This window comes from Fundulus heteroclitus, chromosome 18, assembly GCF_011125445.2.
Source record: "Fundulus heteroclitus isolate FHET01 chromosome 18, MU-UCD_Fhet_4.1, whole genome shotgun sequence".
In the NCBI taxonomy this organism is placed as follows: Eukaryota; Metazoa; Chordata; class Actinopteri; order Cyprinodontiformes; family Fundulidae; genus Fundulus; species Fundulus heteroclitus.
The window spans coordinates 25,562,966-25,575,384 of NC_046378.1; the positions used below are offsets into that span (position 1 = coordinate 25,562,966).

The following is a 12,419-nucleotide window of genomic DNA, read 5'->3' on the forward strand; positions in this document are numbered from 1 at the left end:
TCCAGTTATAGTGGACACAGACACAATGTGTAGACTCTCACCTCCAAATTGACTTCTTCTTTGCTAATAAACTGCATACATGGATATCATACATGTCCAATGTCCCAGTCATTATTTTTGACAAACTACTGCACATTTGTTGAAACCCTGCTTTTGTGTCTAAAACAAAAATATTTACTAAAATGTGAGGAGAGTACTCCCTTTTGTTAGACACTGTAGCACCATGCTAGGCAATCTGAAGCGCTTTGTTCAAAATGAAAGGAAAAACATTAAAATAACAAAAACCTTAATAACTTGAGAAGCAATGCATGAAAGAAACAAATTCTAAAAAGCTAATCGAATCTTAAATCTCATGCTTCAATCACTCAACGGTGACCCGGTAAACAGCTCATTAGAGAAACTGTTTGATCAAAAGATGCAGTAAACAATAAGGTATTCAGTCCCTATTTAAAGGAGCCAACAGTATCTGCATATCAGGGTTTCACGGAGCTGCAACTAAAGACAATTTAAACTGAATATTTCCTCAAGTTCTTTACTTCTGGTTCTGGAAACGGTGAGTAAGCAGTTCTCTGATGACTTGAGCGTTTCACATTGTTCATACTTTAAAATGTATGAACTGTATGTATTAAAATGTATAAAATGTATTTTGGCTAAACACTATTTATTGCTTGATAGACAAATAACATGGAAAAACTGGCACTGTCTATACATTTTCAGAATAATTTACACATTATTATGTTATATAGCACTAAATGCATGTTAATAGGAAGCTATTTAGTCTTTAATTTGTCCTTTTTTATAGAAAAGAGACATCAGTGTGCCAAAGTCAGAAAATAAGGGCATGAATAACTCATTCAATTACATTTCCCGAAAACTAACTAAACATGCACTGAAAGCAATATTTCATATTTACAGCCTGACAACTGAATGACACTGGTGTTACTGCAGTCACTTCTTAAATCGAATCAATTGAATTTCCATTATAGTTTCCACTGAAAAAACTTTTTTACCAGGTCACAATGACAGATAATAATGCAAGGGAGAAATAATGCATTAAATAAAAGTTTGTGTAGCGTTTTTGTACATTTGTAACTATATTGTCCCGATTTTTTACTGTTTCTGTTTGTAAACGCACAGCAACAGTGATCTCGTCATAATGCAACAGGACAGTATGCCTAACAGCTAAAATTAAGAGATACGAAAATAAAAAAGAGTTAAGAAAAACTGTCCAAAGTTGTGCAAAGGAAACTTCAAGTTTAGCTGAACTCCTTACTAAAGCATACACTTGTACCACAGCAGCTTGTGCTTTTCAAGCTGTAATCAAGAGCTCATATTGTAGTGTCATGACAGAGAATTTAATTTTAAATAATTAACAAAAGCCAAACACTTCAAAATAAACCGCGAAAAAAAATTCTGTTCCCCCACTTTCATCTACCATGTGTAACAATACGTTGTAAACAACTGCTGCGGGCCTCTGGGAGTTTCACGGTCTAAAGAGATTGGTGTAGAAACGCGACTGTCTGAGATCCTATGTCTGTGTTAAGAACAGCCTGCAGTAAATTGTGTCCTGCTCTGAATTTTACACAGATGCTCGTCGTGTCATTTCACCTTAGTCTGTGCCCACCACTGTGAAAATCAGTTTCAAACACACAAGAACCCCATTAGAATGAAATATTTGTCTCGTTGAAACAATAAACCTTTTGTTTTTCAATTATCACCCATCGCATATTATATTTCGATATAATCCCCCGAGAGATCATGCATGACCATTTTCCTAACACATTAAATTTCTGTTTTTCTGTTACGTAATCTCAGCTCTTTAATACTGCTGTGACTAACAATATGGTAGCTTTGTTCTGATCCTCCACACACACACAAACACAAACACACACAAGCACATTCAAGTAAATAACCAGGAAGTTGTCTTTTTTCTCATTATGTCAACAGAGATGATCTAAGCAGCTTATCAGAGCTTGACATTTCACCAGCACACACAATAACACACATACGCACATTTGTTGTCATCTACACACGAGCGGGGGCCCGTGGACAGATGTTTGCTTCAGCGGGTAAGATGTGTGAAGCCTGCATGATAAAGGAATGACAACGATGCTTTGACAGGGCAATGAAATGTTTATTGTTAATCCCCTCAAAGCCGCAGCAGTGTGGCGGACTCTGATTTTAAAAATATTACTATGGAAGCTCTAGTGAAAATAGCAGGGTTACTGATAAAGGAAGCAGTGAAATGTAAAGTGCTTTCAAACAGGGTATCTATTAAAACATATACAAAGATTATCATGATTATGTAAGTTCTAAGCATAATTCATAGCCCCATAAATTTGTAATTTATGTTTCTTTGCTTTTTTTTTCAAATTAGCTGTTTCAATGGAGGTTTAGACACAATGCTTTTCATAGGCCTCAACAAAGCCTAAAACATTGGTCAGAGAGAAGATGCATAATTTCTTTGTCCATAACAAAAGTGTTTTTCTTAGGTCTGGCACTTGTAATACAATCCACAGTCAAACCAATTTAAAAAATCTAAAGAAGGTCCTGGGTTTGAATCCCAATTGGGACCTTTTTGCATTACACAATGTGTAGACTCTCAGCTTTTATTTGAGGATGGCCACAGTCAAATTGTAGGAAAGGTTTGGAAGCTTCAGCTCCTTAACATGTGCCACCTTCTTTTTAAAGAGACCAAAAGTAAATGGACAAATGTCTCAAATGTTACTTCATGTGCAGCTATGAGCAAGTCCTTCATTTAGTTATTATAAGTTAGGCAGGAAAAAAGGCCTGGAGTTGATTTAAGGTATCAATATCCAAGTTCACCATAAAGAGAAGAGGATTCACTGCGAGGTGGAAGCCACTTGTAAGTCTCAAGAACAGAAAAGCTAGATTGGACTTTACTTAAAAAAAATACATGTAAAAGAGTGCTGGAAAAACATTCTTCGTACAGATTAAACCAAGATCAACCTTTACCATAAATGATGGCAAGAAAAAGGTATGGAGAAAGTGTGAAACGGCTCATGATTCGAAGCGTACCACATTATCTGTAAAACACAGCAGAGGCAGTGTGATGGCATATGTGTGCATGGCTGTCATTGATACCAGGATACTAGTGTTTACTGATGACATCACACAGGATTGAAGCAGCCAGATGACTTCTGAAGAGTTTAAATATGTTCTGTCTGATCCAGCTAAATGCAGTCAATTTGATTGGGAAGCATCTCATAATAGAGATTAACAATGACCCAAAAGATCCAGCCAAAGCAACCCAGCGGTTTATCAAAGCAAAGAAGTGGAAAATTCTCAAATGGCATTGTCGGTTGTCTGATCTTAACCAAATTGAGTATGCATTTAACTTGCTAAATGCTAAACTTTAGATAGAAAGACCGACAAATAAACAGCAACTGAATGCCACAGAAGTAAAGGCCTGGCAGAGCATTAAAATGGAAGAAACCCAGCGTCTGGTGATGTCCATGAGTTTAAGACTTCAGGCTGTCATTGCCTCAAAAACAGTTTTCTACCTAGCATTAGGGAAAATACATTTTCTTTTCATTTGTTTAATTTGTCCAATTACATTTGAACCCCTGAAATGAAGGGATTGTGTTTTAAAGTGCTTTAGTTTCTCGCATAAAAAAGCTAGACTGCATCTAGTCTATAATATGCCATCGTGCATGCAGATGTGTGCATTAAAGTCCTTCTACTCACTCTTGGCTTTCTCACTCTTGCGTGACGGCTTCCAGCGGATGCAGGAGCGATGCTCATCCAGGTAGAAGAGTCTAACCAGTCCTTTGGATCCCGCCTTCAGCTTCACCATCTGTGTCCCGGACTGCATCACGCTCATGCATCGCTCCACTGTGGGGAACAAGACACACAACAATGCTGAGAGGGCTCATTTAAAAAACACAAAAGGAGCAGGTGTGTGGCTTTATTTATATTTTCTCAGGAAGAAGTAAGGTGATGTGTCACAGAGTTGCACTGTCATCAGCAGACAGCAGCTGATGTGACTCAGTGTCCAAGGTGCAACAGAGTCCCACTGTTTGAAGGCACAAGGCTGCTTCTTTATTAGCCATCGACCTGCTGCTCAGTCCATGAAAAAATAAAAAATGTCTCAAAGGGAGTTACTCCTCTAATGTGTGTCTTTCTCTGTTCTTTGTTTTGTTGAGAGCCTGAAGGGTGATTAAAAAAATCCAGCCGATGCTGAGGCAGGTGGAATAAATGTCTACTCTCTAGGGTTTTTTTTTTAAATGTCTGTCTCTGAGATTTCCCGCAAGCCCTGATCTAGTAAAAGTGATTTCCTTTGGTCAAATAAATGCTTTAAAACAACCAATTAATAAAATCTATTTAAAAAAAAAAGGTTCAAATCTACTTCAGAATCCTCAGATCTCACTGTGGCAATACAGTCGAGTGTAACATTTGATGTAGATTGTAACCCATTCCCGTCCTTGGGGGTTTTGCTGGTGCTTTGTTTATATTTAATGGGAAGTAAATTGTGATGAATTCATTACTGCATCGCGGGACAGTTCTGCATAATGTTTTAAACAGTGTGGCCTTTTTAAATTTCACTACCCATCAGCTTCAGCATGACACGCCTGCAAGCTGCTGTGGAAACTATTTTCCAGGCAGATGGTGGCTCGTCAAGCACTGTGGCGCTGTAACAGGTCTGCAACATTCTGGCAGTTAAAGTGAAGCTTTAAGTCAAAGATCTTTAAATGAGACGAAAAAGAAAAAGTAGAAGAGAACACAGAGGTTTAGTATAAAGTACGTATTTGATTGCCTGACTGTCTAGCACTGCCCACCATTAAAACGAGAATAAAAGACAAAACTTTCAACTTTTTACTTTTTGTGACAGCACTTCCCTGCGATATTGACAACAATATGAACAAAAACGAAAGTTCTATCCTCAGTAGTGAAGCCTGTTTTGTTTGTGCGAGTGCATTGATCTTGCTGTAGATGTAGCACACAAAGTACGGCATGAATGACTTCTGTATCAGCAAGCTTCAGTAGAGACATAAAAGCCAAAATATACTTGGCATATTAAAAAACAAAACATATTCCATTCTCATACTTTTAGTGGTTTAATGGCTGTGTTTAGTTATTTTGAGGGGTTATTATACTGTATACTAACTACTTTACACTGTATAAAAGTATCTTCAGTGTTGTTCCATAAAAATCTATAATAAAATATGTACAAAAGATTTGGTGTGTACTCCCTTTTTGGAGAAACTGTAATAGACCATACATATTTAACATAATAAAAACAGCAAAACTTCCTTTTTCCATAGTCTTCCACTCTTTAACTTCAGTTTCATTAAAATGCATGACCACTATTTAGGACAATTTTGCATACAGATATTAATGTGTATTAGTGTCAAAATACTAACAGCAGAAATGTCCTCAAAAGTATGAACTTGTGGTTTTGTTTTCTAGAGCTGTAACTAAATTCACCAACTCTCTCAAGCACATATCCCTTCCTTTCAACACAAGTGCTGGAGCCAAGGCCTCAAGGTCAGAGAACAGACCCTCCACATATTAAAATTCAATTTTATTTCAATTCACAACATGTCATCTCAAGGCACTTTAAAAAAACAAAAAAACAATCCTCCATCTTTAAGAAGAAATGAAGTGTCTCTAATGAAACATCAAGTTCTGTCATGTACAAAATATATGTGTTGCACATGATGCGCCCATTTAATGTTCTGTATGTATTGGGAAAAAGAGGTAAAATATAGTATATACTACCAAGTCAGGACAATGTTATCATAAAGTCACTAACTTATTTTTTCCTCTGCTGAATGATCCCTTGAAATGCCAAATGTTCGATGTACGGGGGCACCCCAGTAGTTAAACAATTACCCAAGTTAGCCCGTTTGGGCCACTGTGAACGTTCTGATTCCTGAGGAGAGTGAATCTTCATCAGAGCAGACACAGAGTCTGCATAGCCTATTGTGACATTAAGTAATGTGTATTCCGGTTATTGCTGACACATTTAAACAATACTTGTGTAAGTTGCATAGCAATGACGCCAGTGTACAGTGTATATGGCATATCTAAGTTGTTATCCCACAGATTTTTTTCAACGTGTCTCAAAAAATCCATGGAGCCTGTCTTAAAAGGCACATATCATGCTTTTCAAGTCTTCCTTTTCACCTAAAAAAATCATTCAGTTGTGGTCTATGTAAAGCAGAACAGCAATGCTTTGGTCTGAATTCCTCATTAATTTACCCCCACGTTCGCCCTTTTAACCATTTTCTGAGGTAGGTTTGAGAGCAACCTACTTTGGTGTGGTCTCTTTATATATAAAGGAGGCCCTTCATACCCTAAACCCCCCCTCGAGGCCACAGAGCATTCTACTTCATACCATTCAGCCACTTTTGTAAGATGCTGGGGGACGGTGTAATGAACAACCAATGACTTATCCACTTGTAGCTTCAGCATGCTTCAGCTTGGACTACAACATTGCTCAGAGAAATAAAAGTGGCAGATTTGCAAGACTGGTAAGCTGGAAGTCCATGACCCTGTTAAGCAGTTCGACAGCAAATACTGTAATGTAATAGTTCAAAAAATGTAATACCAAACAGAGAAAACTGAATGGCTTCAAAAATGTGACTGAAAAAGAATATAAATATATTTATGCAGGATCTGTACAGACTGTATTCAAATTGTCTGCACTCTTAAAGACTCCAAGTACACAACAAAATGTATTTAAGGGCTAAGAAAGTGGACATTGCATGATATGTCACCTTTAACTAGAGATCACATGACATAAGTGGCAGTATGATATACATTGAAAGGTGATGCTGGAGCTTTATTTACTGAAAACGACACAAAGTGAAAGACATACACAATACTGTGTTGGCGTAAGTCATTCGTAAATCTTAAAGTCAGTCAAAAATTAACTGTGTATGGCAATTAGAACTGAGAAAATTATCTAATATTATATGTTTTGGAATATTTGAAGATTTCCAACTTTTGCTCTTGATATCCAGTTGTGAGAAAGTTCTGAAAACTGTACTGCAAAGATGTTAGATGTAATCAAAACTTGATCTGACTGAATCTACAAACATGTAAAAAACGTAAATCCTATCTTATGCATGGAGGAAAAAAAATCTAAAACATGCATCATGTAATATACAACTACTAACATAATTTTCTGTTTTTCTAAAATAGTAGGATTTTGGTTGAGATGCAAAAAGCACACATTCAGAAGCTGCACATAAAAATACCAAAATGTCTCTTCTGATGACACGGATGATTATCTTCAAAGACAGCTAAAGTCAAACCACTCACGGCGCTAAAACACATGTTTAAGCATGCTTGACAGTGCACACACTCAGCAGAGTGCCTAAACAACAGCCTCTCTATCCCGAGGACAGGCTTTGGTATGCATTTTGTTTGGATATTTGACAGGTTTTTTCAGTCACAGATGCTTAGTCCAAGGATATTGTAAAACAGAAAGGCACATGAACCCTGGACATTTAAATCAACGCCCACAATGCAAGGAAAGTCGTACATCTATTAAGTGTCTAACAATTTGTCATGTATAGTAACAGTGAAGTTCCTGGGAATCTGTTTCGCAAATGCAGCTGGAGTTTAGCTCACTGCTAATTCCATTACATTTGAGCTTGCCACTGAAAAAATAGGGAGAGATCTCTGACAAGGGATGTGGCATGATGAGATTTAGAGAAAGCATAATGGATTGCTGAGGTCAAGCTTTCTAGCATCTGAGCATGAAGTTACGTAAAATACAAGGGATTACTGATGTGAAAATCTGAGATTAAAATTGGTTAAATAACAAGCTATTGTAGTTACAATTCAGAGAGAGAATCCATGCATTGTAATATATAAAGTAATGCATGTAATAAATGCCTTTGTTCACAAATTCCTATTACACATTTTATATGACCTAAGGTGCTTGTTTTTATGGGGTCATAATCTGTCCTATTTGAGAAACGTTGTCTGGGTCAAATGAAGATCATAAACAAAATAGGAAGGAACATAAAATTTTGATGATTAAATTATCCACGAGATTTAAATATCATTATGAATGACTGTCTCTGTAAATAATAAGAACTTGCTTAAACACCAAGACATGAACTGATACACACTTTAGTTCAAAAGTACGAAATGGTTTGGTTAGCCATACGAAATGGAAGAAGTCTAGGGTAAGATACCTAGGCTTGGTTACGAAATAGGGCCAGAAAATGGCAGAAAGGCAGAAAATCCCAGAGCCCTCCCTGATCGAGAATGTAACAACTAAAATTTAAATGTTTCCATAACTATTCACAATATTAAAGCAACTAGAAGCTAAAACCATGTGAGGTCGCAAGTATCTATTGACACAATCTGATGGCCGAGTCCAGTCGGCACAGTGAAGTGAGGAGTACAGCTCAACAGAATGATGGTATTTTTGTGATTAAACAGCAATGGACAAACTGGTGTAAATACACTGAAACAACCATTATGTGAATAATACCTTTTGATTTTAAACATTTGAAAATATTCGTGGTGACATGTAATATCCTAACAGAGTTTGAGCATTCGGCTGCAAACAGCTGACCATTTCTACGTTTGACCACGCCCTGACAGTGTTGCCATGCAAGCAGTTTGTCTGCCTCATTCGTGATTCAGGAGCAGCACTTATGCTAGATGGTGATGAATGTTAGGAACAAATACTTTTTATGTAGAGGACCTACAGCCACACCACTAAAATAAAATGACTTCAATGGCTGGCCTAAGTTGTTATCTAAATTTCTAAAACACCAAAATGACTGGAACTTCTTCAACTTATTGAAGAATATTTTTACCTTCCAAGGGCCAACCAGCAGAGTGATAAGAAGGAAGAAACATTGGCTACAGGACTTAAAACATCTTCATATTTTGAGGAGTCCTTCTTTGGGAAGAACTTTGAAATGGTACCAGAACCAGACATTGTCAAGAAGAGTAAATTGCCTTGAGATGACGTGTTGTGACTTGCCGCTATATAAATAAAACTTCATTAAATAGAATAGAGTGGGACAGAACATCATGCGGCTCTGCAGTGTGAGCACGCATGAGAATAGAGGGAAAATGTAAGAGTCACACTGAGAGAGGATCACCAATATATGAATATGAAACCACATGACAGGCATATTTTCATTGATTCATGTATAAATCACAGAGGGTTCTTTTAACATTTCGAACAGTACATGTTTTAAAGCAAATGAGACGGACAAACTCACAAGTCTGGGCCAGGGAAAACTTGATCTTGACAAGAAAGTTAAGTGGAATATGTTCATGAGAGGGATCACGTTCAAGGTCTGATCAACAAATAATCTGCATCCTCCCACAGATTATTTCTTGGAAAAAATTTGTTTTCCCCATGTCATCCTCTTAAAATAAATAAATAAATAAATGGGCAAGCCCTTTGAACGATTCCGACATGAATGACAACACAAGACCTATCTCCTTTTGAGGGGAACAAACCAAGAAGATGTCACTCCACTACTTGAGAACCGCTCTTTAACCCTTCCTGGGGTTGAAAGCGCAGACCGGGATGCAGGGTCGCACCCCTCCCCCGACACCATTGTGTTAAATCAACCCTGAACACCTTCAGGAATTACTAGTTCACTCATTGCCAGCTAGTGCAATAATAAGCTTGCAGACTGCAGTTAGGGCTCATATCTGATCCAAAGGCTGCAGTCCCCAAGGCAAAAAAGATCACAAAAAGGGTATCAAAGCACAGAGGAAAAAGGAAGGATTTGAACAAATGTGTACCTGTTTAAATGGATATTACCACCATAATTTGTATCTACAAAACTTACAATTGCATCATTATCCGAGCTTGTGCAGACCTAATCTCCAATATTTTTCTGTAGGGATTAAACTAGTCTCATAGCTGCTCAAAGCTTTATTTATGAGCAAATACTTGAGAGAACTTTCTAGAGTTGCAGAAAAGTAATAGGACCCTGAGAAGAGAACTTACTCAGTGAAATCTGTAATTCAAAAATAAAAAAGAAAATAGGTCACATTGCATTATTTATTTCATAGGGCCACTTACAGAATCGACAGCTTCATTAATAATGATTATAGATTAGTCTTAAATAATTTCATTTGAGTATAAATGTGTTATTTTCTCCTGAAAAATGTCATAGCTATTGTAGAAGCAGGCCTTTTTTGTCAATCTTTGGCTAAAACAAGGGAGCATCTGCAGACAGGACGGACATTTCTAAGTGATAACTTCATAAGAGACGTAGCTCAAAGCCAGTACACTTTCACCAATGCTTCATATACATTCTTTCAAGCTCTGATTCTCCAATATCTCTCCATCGGAATATGACGACAAGCACTTCAATTCAAATTAACTAAGCATAAAAACTGAAAAGCAGAAAGAAAAGCTGTGGGCAAGATATTATCTTCCTGGGAGCATTATCCTGGATCAGAATTAACGACCGGTAGATCTTGTGCATTAAATGCTCAATGCCCTAAACATTTTCACATTAATCTCTTCTTCCATGTCCATTTAAGAAATAATCCTCAGATCATAAAGTTGGAGAATATCTATCAATAGCTATCCAGAAGCAGAGGAAGAAAAGAGGACTCTGTGTCTCTTTAACCCCACCTGTCAAATGTTTGTGATCTGCAAAGCCCTTTTTCATCCTTTGTAGTTTTATAGTGTCTGTGTCTGACCAGTGCTAAGTCTGTAATCTAACAGAGGATTAAAAAAAGGATGACCATATATGGAAACTTGATCCTTGTGTTGATAACTAGCAAATGCATTCAAAGCCTTCTGATTTATTTATTTTTAATAATGTGTTGTATTACAAGCACAAATTTCAATACATTTTATAAGTGTTGAATGTGGCAGTCTTACACAAAGTAGTGCATTAACCTAAAGTGGAAGGAGGAACTATAATTGTTTTTATTTAAAAGATTTTACATAAATGTTTTGGTCTTTATAACTAAAAGCACAGTTAAAGCTCAGTTAAATTGTATGCAGAGCATATATGAACAGCAATTTTGAAATCTTGCCAGACATTCCCAGTTTAGGTCTGGACTTTGGGGATTGTACTTTCTGGATGATGTGGCATGTTAGAATTTCTCTAAACAAAGTTTTATGTATTATCCCGTAATGTAAATGTTGCCTTATTTCAATGGAGAACCTTCTTTTACATTTGTTGTGTCCACACCAACTTTATATGGGGCTGTCCTCTTGTTGCTCCATTTGGACCAGTTTAGCAGAGTTCATGTTCAGCTTCCCCTGAGTTACTTTTCACCTTTTGACTGCAACGCTCTCTTTAACCAACCTGTCAGGTAATGGGGACGGCCATGGTTTGGTTGGTTTGGCATTGTTCTATTTTTTTTACTTATAAAGTGCACATTTTTCCAATTTTTTCCAAGAGAATTTGTTTTATAGCCTTGCCCTGCTTTAACCTTTTTTGCAACTATTATCTCCGACATGTTGTGTGTTCCTCAGTCTTCACGATTTGGTTTACTGTTGTTCTCTAACAAACCTCTCAGAACTCTACAGAACAATATTGGAAGGAATGGGATTTTTCTAGGGGTATCAGAGGTCTAAATACAAATGCGTAGCATACTTTTTCAACTTTTATCTTTAAAAGGGAGTAAAAATCAAGCACTTTTTTTGACCTATTAAGTTAAAACCCTTATGAAATACAACAAAGTTTGTGTTTGCAAAGTGACAAACTGTGTAAAGGGGGACGGACACTTTTGCAATGTACTGTTTTTAAAAATGACTATTGATATGTAGATAAATATACAAGAGAGTCCCTCTTTTGCTTGTCCCTTCACAGTCAGTGTATGATTATGATCCACTCCATGCAAGTGTGTTAACGTGTAAAAACTCATGTCTGTCGGTGCAGAGCACAGAGCAGATCAAAGCTTTGTCTTGGCACAGAGGCCGGGCCAATTCAAACAACATTTTAATAGGGTAGGTGATGAAGAAAGCCCTTCCTCACTTGGATCCATATAATAAGGCAAACCACAGAGCAGAGAACACCTGGTGTGACATTATCAATGACAGCAGTTTTATTCTACTGTCATTTTTAACCACAAAAAGCATCTGAAGATTGCTCTCAGCGCGGAAAATCAGGCAGCACTAATGCTTCAATTCTCTTACACTGTACAAGATATTTTGCTTTGACTTTGTTCCGAGGCCAAGCACGACGGACAACACTCCATAGACTCAACACAATTTATTCATAACTACGTACATTTATATTCACCAGCATCTGCCTGGTTCTTCATGCACTATTCATGGGGCAGAAGGCACCAGCGCCAAAAAAAGCATCCCAGCCAATTCAACTGTGATGCAACACAAGGAACGTGGCAATCAGACACAATACAATGGCTCTGAATGGAGAGCTGGCGCTGTCAGTTGGCGCTGCTCTGTTTAGCCCCTTATGACCTGAAGGTTGATA

General features: G+C 37.3%; 1 protein-coding gene across 9 annotated transcripts in view; it reads right to left on the reverse strand.

Moving 5' to 3' along the window:
- plch1 (phospholipase C, eta 1) overlaps window positions 1-12,419 on the reverse strand; it is an 87,532-nt gene that overhangs the window by 50,655 nt on the left and 24,458 nt on the right. For all 9 annotated transcript variants that reach the window (XR_004933199.1, XM_036149615.1, XM_036149616.1 and 6 more), the window contains one exon: window positions 3,709-3,855. Coding sequence is in view for 8 of the 9 variants with exons in the window: in XM_036149615.1 (XP_036005508.1) it covers window positions 3,709-3,855 (147 nt within the window). In the remaining variant the exon portion in view is untranslated. The remainder of the gene's footprint in view (window positions 1-3,708; window positions 3,856-12,419) is intronic.